This window comes from Pristiophorus japonicus, chromosome 4 (assembly GCF_044704955.1).
Source record: "Pristiophorus japonicus isolate sPriJap1 chromosome 4, sPriJap1.hap1, whole genome shotgun sequence".
NCBI classification, from domain to species: Eukaryota; Metazoa; Chordata; class Chondrichthyes; family Pristiophoridae; genus Pristiophorus; species Pristiophorus japonicus.
In genome coordinates this window covers 250,063,992-250,079,425 of record NC_091980.1, presented here as the reverse complement: position 1 = coordinate 250,079,425, position 15,434 = coordinate 250,063,992, and the positions used below count along the sequence as shown (strand labels likewise).

Here is a 15,434-nt window from a genome sequence, read left to right as displayed (position 1 = left end):
CTCCTTGATTTACTAGAGCCTGAAAATGGTGAAGGTTTTGTTTTTCTTCAGAATTTAAAAAATGAAACTCTTCCTTCCAGTAGATATTGTTGGCATGTACAGGAGAGACAGTGGGCAAACCAGAAAACAGAGCATCAAGCAGCAGGGACCTGTAGAGAGGCAGCCCACCTCCAGCACCATCACCTGTCCGTGAGTTTCTAACTCCACCAACTGTTCCTGTACTGAGCTTCCCCTCCCCAGTGCACTGCCGCTCAAGTTAGAACAGCCCATGTTCAAATCTAATCCCTACTCCTTGTACATTGCAGATTATATTTAAGGCTATTCTCAGTCTGTACTGAATTTCTTTGGACACCCATCCGTGAGCTTCTGCAACTGTTGCAGGCTGAGACACTGACACCCCAATAGGGTCCAGCGACACTGGAGGCTCCTTTAAGAAGCCCACCTTGTTCCCACGCAGGAAGAGAGGAGTCAGAGAGCTGGCATTGGAGAAGCTCTGAGGGAGAGGGTCCACTCACCCCCTCAGGGGAATAGGGGAGAGATTGTTAGAAGCTCCTTCTCTGCCGTTCTCCAGCGAGGGAGATGCCAATTAGTTCAAACCCCAACCTCTGGCACCATTTGATTCCCAGCTAAGCTCAAGACCTCCCCTTCACCCAGGGGGAAGATGCAGCCAAACTCAGCTGTATATTACAGCTCTGAATAGTGCCAGCTCCCATTGGCACCCAGTTGCTCCATTTCCACTGCAGGGTGAATTAGGCAAGCGAGAAACTGCAGCAACAAACCACACCTACATGAAGGGCAAATTGAGCCCAGGTCAGAAATGCTGCAAGCCCATTTGTGTCCCAGTCCACACAGCCAGATCCAGGACAGGAGACACAGTGGAATGATCCCACACTTGGAAGGGTTTGTTTATTCCAGTACCAAACGCTCCCACATCAGAGCATGAACAGGGACAGAAGATCACTTCTTGCTGCTCATGGGTCATGGGAATAATTCCAGCTTAAACAGCAGCTGGGGAACTTCACTTATGGACTACAGGAAATGATACCATTTATATCACCGAGCACGAGGGGCAGGGCATTTGAACACATTGTTATGGAAGACAGTATTAGTCCCTACCTGAAGCTCCAGTGCACAAGTGGTCAAAACAGGGCTGGAGCTCATCAAACTGAGTGGGAAGTAAAGAAAAAAGTGTCAACCCAATTAGGGATGGTCAATTGACCTCAAACTGGAATCGAGTCCTTGTGAAAGGGAGCCAATGGAATAACTTGGAATGAGCACCAAGCTTGCACTAATCCCTCAGGCCAGTTCCACTCACCTGGAGCTCATGAACCTGCACAGGGAAGGCTGGGCAGTTACCATAGTCACCACCAATCCCTGGATAAGCTTTTATCAGCCATTATGGCACTAGTTACCTGGATCAGTTACACCAACACAGAACTGAGAGGGTTACAGTGTAAACAGCTCCGTATTTTACATGTGTGGACAGGAGATGGACAATTAGGCACAAGGTACACTAATCACTGCTTTATTGACCATTTGATAACTAGTTGAACTGGGTTTGCTTGTGTTTCCTGTACAGGAACAAGGCCATCAAAGCAGCAGAGATCAGAGAGACAGCTGTAACAGTCAGGGCCAGCATCAGGACCACCTCAGACTCCACACCTAAAGAGCAATGAGAAACCAATGGTTACTGAAGGAAATACTGAGGGGGACATGGAAACTAGCAGTGGTCCACTCACCTCCTGGAGACCCCTCCTGCATCCGTTGCCCAACCTCAGTAAGGGACTCAGTTGCCAGGTCAGTGACATCAGTGTCCAGAATGACCAGGGGTCCAAGTGAGGCCTCACCCTCCCACTTCAACTCAGCATCACTCCCTGCAATATCAAACATTCCAGTTAGAGAGGGTAAAGGGGGACCTCCAACATCTAGAGGATCAATGTCCTACCAGCTTCAGGTACAAGGTCCCTCCTTCCTCTGGAAGGAAAGCTCAACTCCCTCGTGGCACTGCAGTCACCCAAATCACAACAGGCGCAAACGTCATTGTTCGATCCTTCCAATGGGGCCCAGCTAAACAAGACAATCAGTGTAACAATCAGGTTGGGCATCACTTCTCCACACAACACATCCCTGAGGGAGAGAGGGGGAACTTACACATTCTGCAGCTTCTGGAAAGTACAAGCTTTGCTCATGGAATCTCTCTGATCTAGTGCAGCAACCTTCAGGTGACAGGTGAGGAAAATCTGAGGGACACATTCAACACCAGCCGTTATTCAATGACTCCCTCCCAACATGAAGAACACAATGGGCAGCTTCCTCTTACCAAGGAACGGTTATCGCCAAAGAAACGGAACGCATCCAGGTCAAAGTGGAGCTTGTCCAGCTCACGCTCGTCTCTTGGTAACAGGAAGGTTGAGAAGGAGTCCTCAGCTTTGCTGTCCAGGAGGCAACTGAAGAAAGATTAAAACACAGGCCATGGAGTGAATCAAGTGAAGCCATGAGACAGGACCAGCTGTAGAAAGGAGAGAGCTCCTTACCCATTGTAGTCAATGATGCTGTAACTTGGGGTGGAGTCCTTGTCTGGGCTCAACGTTGCGACACAGCGGTCAATGTAGAGCTTCAGGGGCATGTGGTTGGTCATTGAAACAGAGGCCTCAATGTGAATGAGGTCACCCAGGTAGTAGACAGTCGTGGTGCGCTCTGTAAGCCAGTCATCTGAAGGACAAGAGATGAAGGGTTGGATACAGTGGCTGCAACTCCCAGTGGGTGACAGGAAATCACTACCCATCCACCCAGCACATACCAGCCATTAGGCGCAGAGAGAATGACAGAAGCCCTTCTCCAGACTTGGTGGAGCTGAACGGGATCCAGGTGGGCTTGATCGGGTTACTGCTCACATTGCCCCTCCTGGAAAGACAAGTGTGCCATTTTAGGACAGAGTCAGAGAACATGCATTAGATTGAGTTTTCATTCACTCAATGGTTACCTATAATAGCGGCACTCAATGGGAACGACAGCGCCATTAGTTCGCACAATGACTGATCCATGAGCCTTGGGGGTGTGGTTCAGGTGTGTGGTGTAGACCAGGAAATCTCCAGCCATCTGAAAATCAGATTCAGAAATTAACATAGTTCTTGGAAGGGAGGTTGTGCAGCCTCTGCAGTTAATGCAGGGGGAAAGAGTTCAAGCAGCAGAGCAAAATCAATTCAACAGAAAAGTGGAGTGGCTCAGTGAGTAGCACCCTCGCCTCGGAGCAAGTAGGTTGTGGGTTCATGTCCCATTGCAGAGACTAGAGCTCAAAAAGCTAGGCTGAAACCCTAGTGCAGTGCTGAGGGAGTGCTGCACTGTCTGAGGTGCCATCTTTCACATGTGACATTAAGCAGAGGCCACACCTACTCAAGTGGACAAAAGAGATCCCATAGCACTATTTCAAAGAGTAGCAGGGGAGTTCTCCCAGTGTCCTGGGCCACTATTTATCCCTCAAATGAACATCACATTCAGATGATCTGGTCATTATCACATTACTGTTAGTGAGAGCTTGCTGTGCACAAATTGGCTGCTACATTTCCCACAACAGTGACGACACTTCACAAAGTACTTCACTGGCAGTAAAGCACTATGAGATATACGGTGGTTGTGAAAGGCGCTATAGAAATGAAAGTCTTGAACAATTAAGTGTTCCAAAAGTTGCCAATAATTTGGGGCAATGAATAGACCTCCAGATTTAAGTCTCATTTAATCCAGGCTCCCAGGTATTCAAAAACAGGAAGTGTGGGAGATAAAGCTAAATATGGGAAATAACCACTAAACTGACTCCCCAGTGACCTGAATATCCACGAGACAGGATATACCACAGGAAACATTTGGACAAACCCAAGTGAATACACAAGGCCAATAGGGGTGAGATCACAAGGTTGGAGAGATTAGGGAAAACCAGTTACAGCAAAGCACAATGCACAATTCCAAAGCAAGTTTGAGGTTTAAAAGCAGGAGACAGGAGTCCCCTCATCAATGCACCCTCACCAAGAGTTGGAGTGAAGCATGGGGACTGAGCCACACACCAAGCTTAGAGCAAGAGTTGAAGAATCACATTACCTTCACTGAGCTGCCACACTCATGGAGCCCATAGTCAAAGAGGACGGTGCGGTTCAGAGAGTCGATCCCAGTTGGCCGACAACCTACTGCCCCCAGGGTCAGGTCAGCAGCTTTAACCAGGTGCCTGGTCCCAAATAAATCCACGTGTACCCTGACCAGCAGGTTGTGCGCCCCACACTGCACCATCACAGTGTGCAGTGGGAACACACTGCGCCCCTCAGACACACGGAGACGGGAACCAAAGGGAGGGACTGTCTGAGCCCCAGGGGTGGCCTTGACTCTTCTCCATGGAAACCTCTGGCCTCCAAACTGTCGCCAAATATCAGAGGGGCAAACAACCCCAACTAACAGCAGTACTGGGACCAGTGCCCTCACTACACAATCCCCCATGATCCCAAACCACTCAACTATCCCTGCAGCCCCCAACCAGTACCTTTTATACACACAAGCTGCAGTCACCTGACACCAATGATACCAGAAGCAGCAACATTGAGCCAATTAACCGGCCCCAATCTCCACAATTTCTACCCAATGACAGAACGGATGGATTTATTGCCAGGCGGACCGATGTAAATTGGACCAATAGGAGTGGCAGTGAATGGCCCGGTGTCACCTGACAGAAATCAGCACCACAACTATTTTAAGTTGAACCAATAATCAAGTTGTTATGTATTGATGCCTGGGGTCACCAGATACCAGGGGGCGCCGCTGTTGGAGGTCATCAGGCTGTACGTGCGTGTGCGCGGTCACTGGTATATAAGCGTGGGTACTGTGTCATGCGGGTACTTTGGGCATGAATAAAGTTGGGTCAGGTTTGCACCTGAGGCCGTTTACAGTAACAAGACTCTTGAGTCATTACACAAGTGCCCCCTTATTAAAGGAGCACTAAAACTGACATATTAAACAAATTAAACTTTTGACATTAAAAGGATCAAATTAAAATTTGGTTGCCGGGGGTGATGCTCCACTTCAGTCCCTCCGGCGCCCACCTCTCGCGGAAGGCCGCGAGCATACTGGTGGACACCGCGTGCTCCATTTCCAGGGACACCCTGGCTCGGATGTAACCGCAGAAGAGAGGCAGGCAGTCGAGCTGAATGACCCTCTCGACCGCCCGCTGCTTGGACTGGCTGATGGCCCCCATGGCCGTGCCCAGGAGCAGTCCTATGAGGCGGCCTTCTGACCTGCCCGCTCCCCTCCGGACTCCTCCAGGCCACAGAAATTACAGGTAGACTGGGAGCCCGTGAAACGACGTAAAAAACTTATTGCACGGGACTGCTCCATGCAAGACCCTCCAGGCCAAGTCTCCAATAAATAAGGGAAGGACTATCGCGTAGAGTGCACTCTATTGAGGACCCCCGCCTTCTGCGGACGGCAAATGGTGCGCATGGCGTGTCTGGACGGCAGACAACGATGGCAACGTGGAGAATGTGCAAGAGCAGCCAGTACAGGAGGGCCCTCCGCGCAGAACTGAAAGGCACAGGGAATCCGTGTAACATGTATGTGTAGAGTGTGTGAGTTTGCAGCCCCTTTTTCACTATTTGAAGCGACTGCTCCTCAAATTCTGGTTGCACTTCAGTCCCACACTCCTGATCTTTGGGCACCCTCTACGGAGGGGAGCGGGCAGGTCAGAAGGCCTCCTCGTAGGACTGCTCCTGGGCACGGCCAAGGGGGCCATCAGCCGGTCCAGGCAGCGGACGGTCGAGGGAGTCGTTCTGCCTCACTATCTGTCTCTCTTCCGCGGTTACATCTGAACCAGGGTATCCACTGGTACACTCGCAGCCTTCCGCGAGAGATGGGCGCCGGAGGAACTAGAGTGCATCATCATCCCCGGCAACCAAACTTTAATTTGAACCATGTCCAAAGTGCGATTTAATTACGTTTTTAGTGCCCAACCCCCCACCACTTTTAGCCAGGGGCAGTAGTATAATTTGTGTTTGGTGCCCTCAAAAAAAAAAGCGGGCACTTGAAAAGTTTTGGGAGTGTGACCCCGTTCAGGGCGCAGTTGATTACTGACAGCTATTTTGAGTTGTATCAGTAATAAAGTGCCCCCTGATTTTATGACATTTTAGAGAGAGGTTGCTTTATTACAATGTGTAACCATAGAGACAGCCCATAATAGAGCAAGCAACACTCACTGAGCAGTGTCAGGAGCATCCAGAGTATAAAATATGACAAACCGCGGACTGGGCCCACGGATTATGCAGCAAAGTTATTTAACAATCGCTCCATCAGCCTCTCAGCTCAGACCATCCCACACCTGGGATCAGGGAGACAGTTTTGTTTCAAGTTTGGAGAAACCTCTGCTGGTCTGACCCGAGTCCATGTTTATTGTAGTAAGATTTTACTCCACAACTCAACACAGACCTGGGTTCGATTTACTAGATCCTAAAATTTGTGAAGATTTTTTTTCCTTCAGTATTTAAAGAAGGAAACCATTCCTTACAGAAGGTATTGTTGGCGTGTAGAGTAGAGAGACAGTGGGCAAACCAGAAAACAAAGTATCAAGTAGCAGGGACCTGTAGAAAGTCAACCCACCTCCAGCACCATCGCCTGTCCATGAGCTTCGAACTCCACTAACTGTTCCTGTACTGAGCTGCCCCTCAAGTTAGAACAGCCCATGTTCCACTCTAATCCCTAGTCCCTGTACATTGCAGATTATATTAAAGGCTATTCTCAGTCTGTACTAAATGTCTTTGGGCACCCATCCGAGCTTCTGCGACTGTTGGAGGCTGAGACACTGACACTAAAACCCCAATAGGGGGCAGTGACACTGGAGCCCATCTTGTTCCCAGACAGGAACATAGGAGTCAGAGAGCTGGCAGTGGAGAAGCTCAATGAGGGAGACAGTCCACTCACGCCCTCAGGGGAAGAGTAGGGGAATGATTGTTAGAAGCTCCTTCTCTGCCATTCTCCAGCGAGAGAGATGACAATTGGTTCAAACCCCAACCTCTGGCACCGTGTGATTCCCAGCTAATCTCAGGCACTCCCCTTCACCCAGGGGAAGATGCAGCCAAACTATGGGCTGTATATTAGGGCTCTGAATAGTGCCAGTTCCATTGGCACCCAGTCACTCCATTTCCACTGCAGGGTGAATCAAATAAGCTAGAAACTACAGCAACAAACCACACCTACATGGTGATGGGCAAAATGTGCCCAGGTCAGAAATGCTGCAAGCCCATTTCTGTCCCAGTCCATACAGCCAGATCCAGGACAGGAGACACAGTGGAATGATCCCACAGTTGGAAGGGTTTTGTTTACTTCACTACCAAGCTCTCCCACATTGGAGCATGAACAAAGACAGAAGATGATTTCTTGCTGTTCTCTCAGGCCACGGGAATAATTCCAGCTTAATCAACAGCTGGGGAACTTCACTTATGGAAGTACAGGAAATGGAAACATTTATATCACCGAGAGCAAGGGGCAGGGCATTTGGACACATGGTTATGGAAGAAAGACAGTAGCGGTCCCGACTTGAAGCCCCAGTGCACAAGAGTTGTCAAACCAGGGCTGGAGCTCATCAAACTGGCTGGGAAGTCAAGTAAATAATGGGTCACCCCATTAGGGATGATCAATTGATCTCAAACTGGAGTGGAGTCCTTGTGAAAGGGAGACAATGGAATAACTTGGACAAATCAGCAAGCTTGCACCAACTCTCAGGGCAGTTCCACTCACTTGGAGCTCATGGACCTGCACAGTGAAGGCTGGGCAGTTACCATAGTCACAACCCAACCCAGGATAAGCTTTTAACCAGTCATTATGGGACAAGTTACCTGGACCAGTTACAAGACGGGGAACAAAGGGACAGAGTGACCAATGAACAAACAGGAACAAGGTACACAAAATCAATGCTTTATTGACCATTTTATAACCAGTTGAACTGGGTCTGCTTGTGTTTCCTGTACAGGAACAAGGCCATCAAAGCAGCAGAGATCAGAGAGACAGCTGTCACAGTCAGGGCCAGCATCAGGACCATGTCAGACGCCACACCTAAAGAGCAATGAGAAGCCAATGGTTACTGAAGGAAATACTGAGGGGGAAATGGAAACTAGCAGTGGGCCCACTCACCCCTTGGAGACCTCTCCTGCTTCCATTGCCCAATCTCATTAAGGGACTCATTGCCAGGTCAGTCACATCAGTGTCCAGAATGACCAGGGGTCCAAGTGAGGCCTCACCCTCCCACTTCAATTCAGCATCACTCCCTCCAATATCAAACATTCCAGTTAGAGAGGGTAAAGGGGGACCTCCAACATCTAGAGGATCAATGTCCTACCAGCTTCAGGTACAAGGTCCCTCCTTCCTCTGGAAGGAAAGCCCAACTCCCTCATGGCACCGCAGTCGCCCAAATCACAAGAGGCGCAAACGTCATTGTTCGATCCTTCCAATGGGGCCCAGATAAACAAGACAATCGGTGCAACAATCAGGTTGGGCATCACTTCTCCACACAACACATCCTGAGGGAGAGAGGGGGAACTTACACATTCTGCAGCTTCTGGAAAGTACAAGCTTTGCTCATGGAATCTCTCCGATCTAGTGCAGCAACCTTCAGGTGACAGGTGAGGAAAATCTGAGGGATACATTCAACACCAGCCGTTAGTCAGTGAGTCCCTCCCAACATGGAGAACCCAATGGGCAGCTTCCTCTTACCAAGGAACGCTCATCATCAAAGAAGCGGAACGCATCCAGGTCAAAGTGGAGCTTGTCCAACTCACGCTCGTCTCTTGGCAACGAAGGTTGAGAAGGAGTCCTCAGCTTTGCTGTCCAGGTGGCAACTGAAGAAAGATTAAAACACAGGCCATGGAGTGAATCACATGAAGCCATGGAGATGGGAACAGCTGGAGAAAGCAGAGAACTCCTTACCCATTGTAGTCAATGAAGCTGTAACTCAGGGTGGAGTCCTTGTCTGGGCTCAACGTATTGACACAGCGGTCAATGTAGAGCTTCAGGGCATGTGGTTGGTCATTGAAACAGAGGCCTCAATGTGAATGAGGTCGCCCAGGTAGTAGACAGTCGAGGTGCGCTCTGTAAGCCAGTCATCTGAAGGACAAGAGGACAACGGTTGGGGACAGTGGCTGCAACTCCCAGTGAGTGACAGGAAATCACTCCCCAGCCACCCAGCACATACCAGCCATTAGGCGCAGAGAGAATGACAGAAGCCCTTCTCCAGACTTGGTGGAGCTGAACGGGATCCAGGTGGGCTTGATCGGGTTACTGCTCACATTGCCCTTCCTGGAAAGACAAGGGACAATGTCAAAGAACATGCGTTTGATCGAGTTTTCATTCACTCAATGGTTACCTATAATAACGGCACTCAATGGGAACGACAGCTCCATTGGATCATACAATGACAGATCCAAGAGCCTTGGGGGTGTGGTTCAGGTGGGTGGTGTAGACAAGGACATTTCCAGCTATCTGAAATACATCAGGTTAAGAAATGGAATTCAGTTTTATGCAATGAAGTTCTGGTCTGAAATGGAGAACTTTCTATTCTGGAGTTAAAAATGAGGGGTGATCTCAATAAATAAGTTTAGTACAGGGTCGATGCTGAGAGTTTGTTTTTCCTGGCTGTGTGTCTAGAACTTGCAATCACAGTCTCAGGAGATGGGGTCAGCCATTTAATACTAAGAAGAGGAATGATTTCTTTATTGAGGGTTGTGAAGCTTTGAAATTCTCCACCCAAGAGGGATGTGGATGCTTATAGAGTAAATTCCAGAGGGGGCTCGATAAATTCTTCAGCACTTTGGGATATGGAAGGGAAGTGGACCATGGATCATATGGAATGGCAGAGCATTCGAGGGGCTGTATGGGCTGCTCCTGCTCCTATGATGTTCTCATGTAGTCAGAAGTTGTGCAGCCTCTGCAGTTAATGCAGGGAGATTGTAAGTACAAGATCGAAACCCATTCAATGGCAAACCGACTCAAAGAATGGCTTCAATGGATAGTTAATGCCACAAGTTACCATTCATTTGGAGCACTGAATAGACTAGCTATAAGCCTCATTTAATTCACTCACATTCGAATTACAGGGAAAGTGTGCAGTTCCTCTATAGTGCATTGCATCTCAATTCTTATTCCAAGTATTCATCAACCAGATTAGATCAAACTGAATCCCTGTTAACCCGATCAAGAAGGGCAACAGAGCTGAATATCCACAAGGTATAAAAAAGGAAAAGTTTGGACAAACCCAAGTGAAGGCTCAAGGACAATAGCGGTGAGATCACCAGGATGGAGAGACAAGGGAAGACCAGTTAAAGCAAAGCACAATACAGAATTCCAGAGCAAATTTGAGGTTTAAAAGCAGGAGACAGGAGTCCCCTCATCCATGCCCTCTCACCAAGAGTTGGAGTGAAGAGTGGGGACTGATCCACACACCAAGCTTAGAGCAAGAGTTGAGGAATCACATTACCTTCACTGAGCTGCCACACTCATGGAGCCCATAGTCAAAGAGGACGGTGCGATTCGGAGAGTCGATCCCGGTTGGTCGACAACCTACTGTCCCCAGGATCAGGTCAGCAGCTTTAATCAGGTGCCTGGTTCCAAATAAATCCATGTGTACCCTGACCAGCAGGTTGTGCTCCCCACACTGCACCATCACAGTGTGCAGTGGGGACACACTGCACCCCTCAGACACACGGAGACGGGAACCAAAGGGAGGCCCAGGAGGAGGGACTCTCTGAGGCCCAGGGGTGGCCTTTATTCTTCTCCATGGAAACCTCTGGCCTCCAAACTGTCACCAAATATCAGTAGCACTGAGACCAGTGCCCTCCCTACACAATCCCCCATGATCCCAAAACACTCAACTAACCCTGCAGCACCTTTTATTTTTTTTTGTGTTTTTTTTAATGTTTTTTTTCCGGGCATTGAAACCATATATTTTACAAGTGCCCCCTATAAAAGGGGAGGGGGACACTAAGAACCCGGCAATGAAAACAAATTAAACTTTAAAACAAATAAAATCAAATTAAAATTTGGTTGCCGAGGGTGATGATGCACTCCAGTCCCTCCGGTGCCTACCTCTCGCGGAAGGCCGCGAGCGTACCGGTGGACACCGCATGCTCCATCTCTAAGGACACCCTGGCCCGGATGTAGGCGCGGAAGAGAGGCAGGCAATCAGGCTGAATGACCCCCTCGACTCCCGCTGCCTGGACCGGCTGATGGCACCCTTGGCCGTGCCCAGGAGCAGTCCTACGAGGAGGCCCTCGGACCTATCCGCTCCACTCCGCACAGGGTGCCCAAAGATCAGGAGTGTGGGACTGAAGTGCAGCCATAAATTGAGGAGCAGCCCCTTTAAATAATGGGACAGGTGCTGCAACCTCGCACATTCAGTAAAAACATGGAACACAGACTCTTCCAGACCGCAGAAATTGCAGGCGGCCTGGGAGCCCGTGAACCAGCTTAAAAATGTATTGCACGGGACTGCTCCGTGCACCACCCTCCAGGCCAAGTCCCCGATAAATAGTGGGAGGACTCCCGCATAGAGTGCACTCCATCAGGGACCCCCGCCTCCTCCGGACGGCAAGATGGTACGCCATGGCGTGTCCGGATGGCAGACGAGGATGGCAAGGTTGAGAGTGTGCAGGAGCAGCCCGTACAGGAAATCCCTCCGCGCAGAACTGAAAGGCACGGAGGGGATTTCCCCGAGGCGGCTCAAGTTGTGAGGCGCCGGCTCCCGAGGGAGGTTTCGGGGTTTGGCGCCGATCAGGAATTCCGTCCGGACGGTGGTCAGTTCGGATGGGATCTCCCCACATGCTTGAGCCTCCTTGACACACCAAACGGAGTCAGGGCCCAGTGCTGTTTTTAGCGACTCGATGGCATCGGCCGCGCGGCGGCGTTGGCCAAATTTAGGCGCCGTGCCACTACGTCTGGCGCCATTCAGCCGCTCCTCCGCCATCGAGCAGGTCTCTGACCCTGGTCACCTCGCCAGCCACAGCCCTCTCGTCCGCCTGCCACCTAAAACCTCGGTCATGGACGTAAAGATTCCTGAGCAGCGGCTCCTGCAGAACAGCCGCCACTCCAGCCGGTGGAGAGCTGCGCTTGGTGGAGACTTTGTTCCAGACCCTGGTGAGTTCCTTGTAAAAGACAGGCCGCTCCTGGACGGCGGTCCTGACGCCCCCCAAGCTCACAAACAGGAGCTCCGTGTCGTAGATGAGGCTGTGCTGCTGGCGGAAGAAATACGTCACCAGCGCATGCCACCAAGGAGGGTATCTCTGCAGGGTCTGAAGATGGAAAGTCGCGAGCTGGGTGCTGACGCACACCAACGACTGACCGCCCTCCCTAAGCGGGAGTCTCAAGACTGCGGCAGAGACCCAGTGCTTCCTGTTGTTCCAGAAGAAGTCCACCAGCTTCTTCTGTATCTTGGCGACAAACGCAGGGGGAGGGGTCAAATGACCAGCCGGTACCACAGCATGGTGGCCACCAGCTGGTTTATGACTAGCGCTCGACCTCTGTAGGACAGCACTCGGAGCAGTCCTGTCCAGCGCCCTAGGCGAGCGGCGACCTTGGCCTCCAGCTCTTGCCAGTTCGCCGGCCAGGCTTCCTTGTCGGGGCTAAGGTAGACTCTCAGATAGAGGAGATGGGTCGTGCTCCAGGCAAAAGGCCTGAGCTCCTCCGGCAGGGAGTCCACCCGCCACTGACCCACCAGGAGTCCGGAACATTTCTCCCCATTGACCTGCGGAGGATGCGGCCGAGTAAATCGCCTAGCATTCACGCATCCTCCGCAGGTCAACGGGATCCTCGACCGTGAGGAGCACGTCATCGGCGTAAGCCGAGAGGACGACCTCCACGCCCGGCCCTTGCAGAGCCAGTCCCGTCAACCTCGTCCGCAGGAGGCGCAGGAAAGGCTCCACGCAAATGGCATAAACCTGGCCGAACATGGGGCATCCCTGGCGTACCCCTCTTCCAAAGCGAAGGGGCGCCATCAAAGACCCGTTAACCTTAATCAGACACTCCGCGGCGGCGTACAAAAGTCGGATCCGGGCGACGAAGTGCATCCCGATCCCGAAAGCGCGCAGAGTTCCCAACAGATAGTCGTGATGCACCCTGTCGAATGCCTTCTCTTGGTCGAGAGATAGGAAGGCGACCGACAGACCAGCCTCCTGGGAATGATGGATGAGGTCCCGGACCAGATGGATGTTATCGTGGATTGTCCGGCCCAGAACCATGTAGGACTGGTCGGGGTGGATCATGTGGTCCAGCAGGGCGCTTTTGACTCCATGAGGCAGTGCTGTACTTGAACTGTAGCGACCTTAGTCTTTTATTGGTAACTCAAGAATGAGGATCACACCTGGTGGCCTGCCTTTTATACTCGGCCAGGCACAACTGTACAGGTAACCTACAAGTCTCCCACTGTAGTGCCCTCTGGTGGTACATCATATGTAATAGTACCAGCAATAAACATGTAGGATACATGACGGGTCTGGCCTGAGATACTGCTGCACCTCGGTGATGGGTCCAAGCTATTCCATTGGCTCCCTTTGTTCTGTGACGACTATTTCCCACACCGGCTTCAAATTAAGTCAGTTGATTTGAAACAACAGCTCCAGCCCTGGGTTGAAGAATCTTGTACAGGGCTCTGGGCTTCAGGTAGGGACCTGTGACCACTGCACTTCTCTGTTCTCTAACCAAGTGTGTGCAAAGGCCGTGCCCCCTAACACTGGGAGGGATAATATAAACAGTCACATTTGCTGCCCTATTAAATTGAGTTGTAGTGAAGTTCTCCACATGCTGTTTAGTCTGGAATCAAACTTCTTCCCATAACATGGTGGATTTGAGGGCATTCTCCATAACCCTCAAATGACTCCAGGTTATTGCATTTCTGCCTCCAAGTTTGATCTAAACTATAAGTAGGAGACAGTGTGGTGCGACCGTTAATGCCTATTAGACTGATTGATGGGCAGTGGGAGCAAAGCAGATTTTCCTGTAAGATGCAAATAGGCACGTTAGAAGCTGGAGGTTGACCCTGAGTCCATACCTGAAACGTTCAGCTCTCTCGTCAGATACTCATCGACCTATTGTCTACTCTCAGGATTTACTCCACTGATTTCTGGGTTCAGTCTTTCCCTCTGCCTTCCTGAGGGGCTCACAGGGAGAGACAATACATGGGTCACAGCCTGCCCAGGGTGGTTCCAGTCAGGCACTGTGGGTACTGAGGGCCTGAACACACTTCAGATACAGCACCAAATGCAGAGAATTAAAATAAACTTGTACAATAATCGCTCGAGTTTTTTTTCTTGGTTTTTTATTGAACGGATGATGGAATGTCCTGGCTACCAACGGGTCTATCACATAACAACTGGTCTGTGTACAGCGTGCACACAAAGCACGTCCCTCCATTGGGAGAAATCTAAAGACTACATTGCCCAGACTGCTAACAGTAGGTGGCAAGAACCCTCCCCCATCCCGTGCCCGGAATATGCTGAGGTGACCCTCCATCATTCTGCCCATCTATTCCCTGTCGCTACGATTCTCCATCATGCTGTGGCTTAGTGGGTCGCACCCTGACCTCTGAACTCACTGGTTGTGGGGTCAAGTCCCACCTCAGAGATTTGAAGGACAAAATTCTAGGCTGACCCTCCCAGTGGAGGGAGTGCCACATGTTGCAAATATTAAACCACGGCCCATCTGCTCTCTCAGTTGGATATAAAAGATGCCCTGGCACTATATCATCTTCCCAGTGTCCGGGCCAATATTTATCCCTCAATCAACAGCACTAAAAATGATTATCTGGCTGTTATTGCATTGCATTATTGTGGTGAATGTGTGAATGGAGTTCCATTGCAGGAAGTAAGCCTGTTGTATCAGTAAATTCAAGAGCCAGTTTGGTAAGTATGTGGGGAAATATTCGTCAGAAGGATATGAGAGGTATTTATTGGCTATAATCTTTCCTAGAAATTGAGATTGGTCAGATGGACCATTATAGTCTTTCTGGGTCTTTGTTGGCCCTCTACATACTTAAAGAGAAGGGGTAAGCCATATAGGACCGAGATGCGGAGAAACTTTTTCACCCAGAGAGTTGTGAACCTGTGGAATTCTCTGCCACAGAAAGTTATTGAGTCCAGTTGGTTGGACATATTCAAAAGGGAGTTAGATGTGGCCCTTATGGCTAAAGAGATCAGGGGGTATGGAGAGAAGGCAGGGATGGGGTGCTGAGATTGCATTATCAGCCATGATCATATTGAATGGTGGTGCAGGCTTGAAAGGCCTGTTCCTGCACCTATTTTCTATGTTTCTATGTTTCTAAATGGAGAAAGATTGTAAAGTGCTGCAGTACAGCGGGACCTGGGGGTATTGTGCATGAAATGGCAGTAATCATGGGGGATTTTAACCTACATATCGATTGGTCAAAT

The 15,434-nt window shown here is 50.2% G+C and overlaps 1 protein-coding gene across 1 annotated transcript; it reads right to left on the bottom strand.

Annotated features, from left to right (window-relative positions):
* Positions 1–684: 684 nt before the first annotated feature.
* LOC139262764 (zona pellucida sperm-binding protein 3-like) lies at positions 685–4,278 on the bottom strand. The gene is made up of 9 exons (XM_070877916.1): positions 4,093–4,278; positions 2,984–3,099; positions 2,801–2,904; positions 2,535–2,712; positions 2,321–2,447; positions 2,152–2,240; positions 1,946–2,067; positions 1,740–1,874; positions 685–737 (listed from the first exon to the last, which is right to left on the bottom strand). The coding sequence occupies exons 1-9, from the start codon at positions 4,276–4,278 to the stop codon at positions 685–687; spliced, it is 1,110 nt and encodes a 369-aa protein (XP_070734017.1).
* Positions 4,279–15,434: the final 11,156 nt, after the last annotated feature.

Bases quoted from the DNA above. Each gene is read 5' to 3' on its own strand.
- LOC139262764 (XM_070877916.1), bottom strand. From the start codon at position 4,278: ATGGTGCAGTGTGGGGCGCACAACCTGCTGGTCAGGGTACACGTGGAT. The intron at 3,100-4,092 runs GTAATGTGATTC...TCTGATTTTCAG, and splicing joins AGTGTGGCAGCTCAGTGAAG to ATGGCTGGAGATTTCCTGGT. The intron at 2,241-2,320 runs GTAAGAGGAAGC...TGTGTCCCTCAG, and splicing joins TTGGCGATAACCGTTCCTTG to ATTTTCCTCACCTGTCACCT.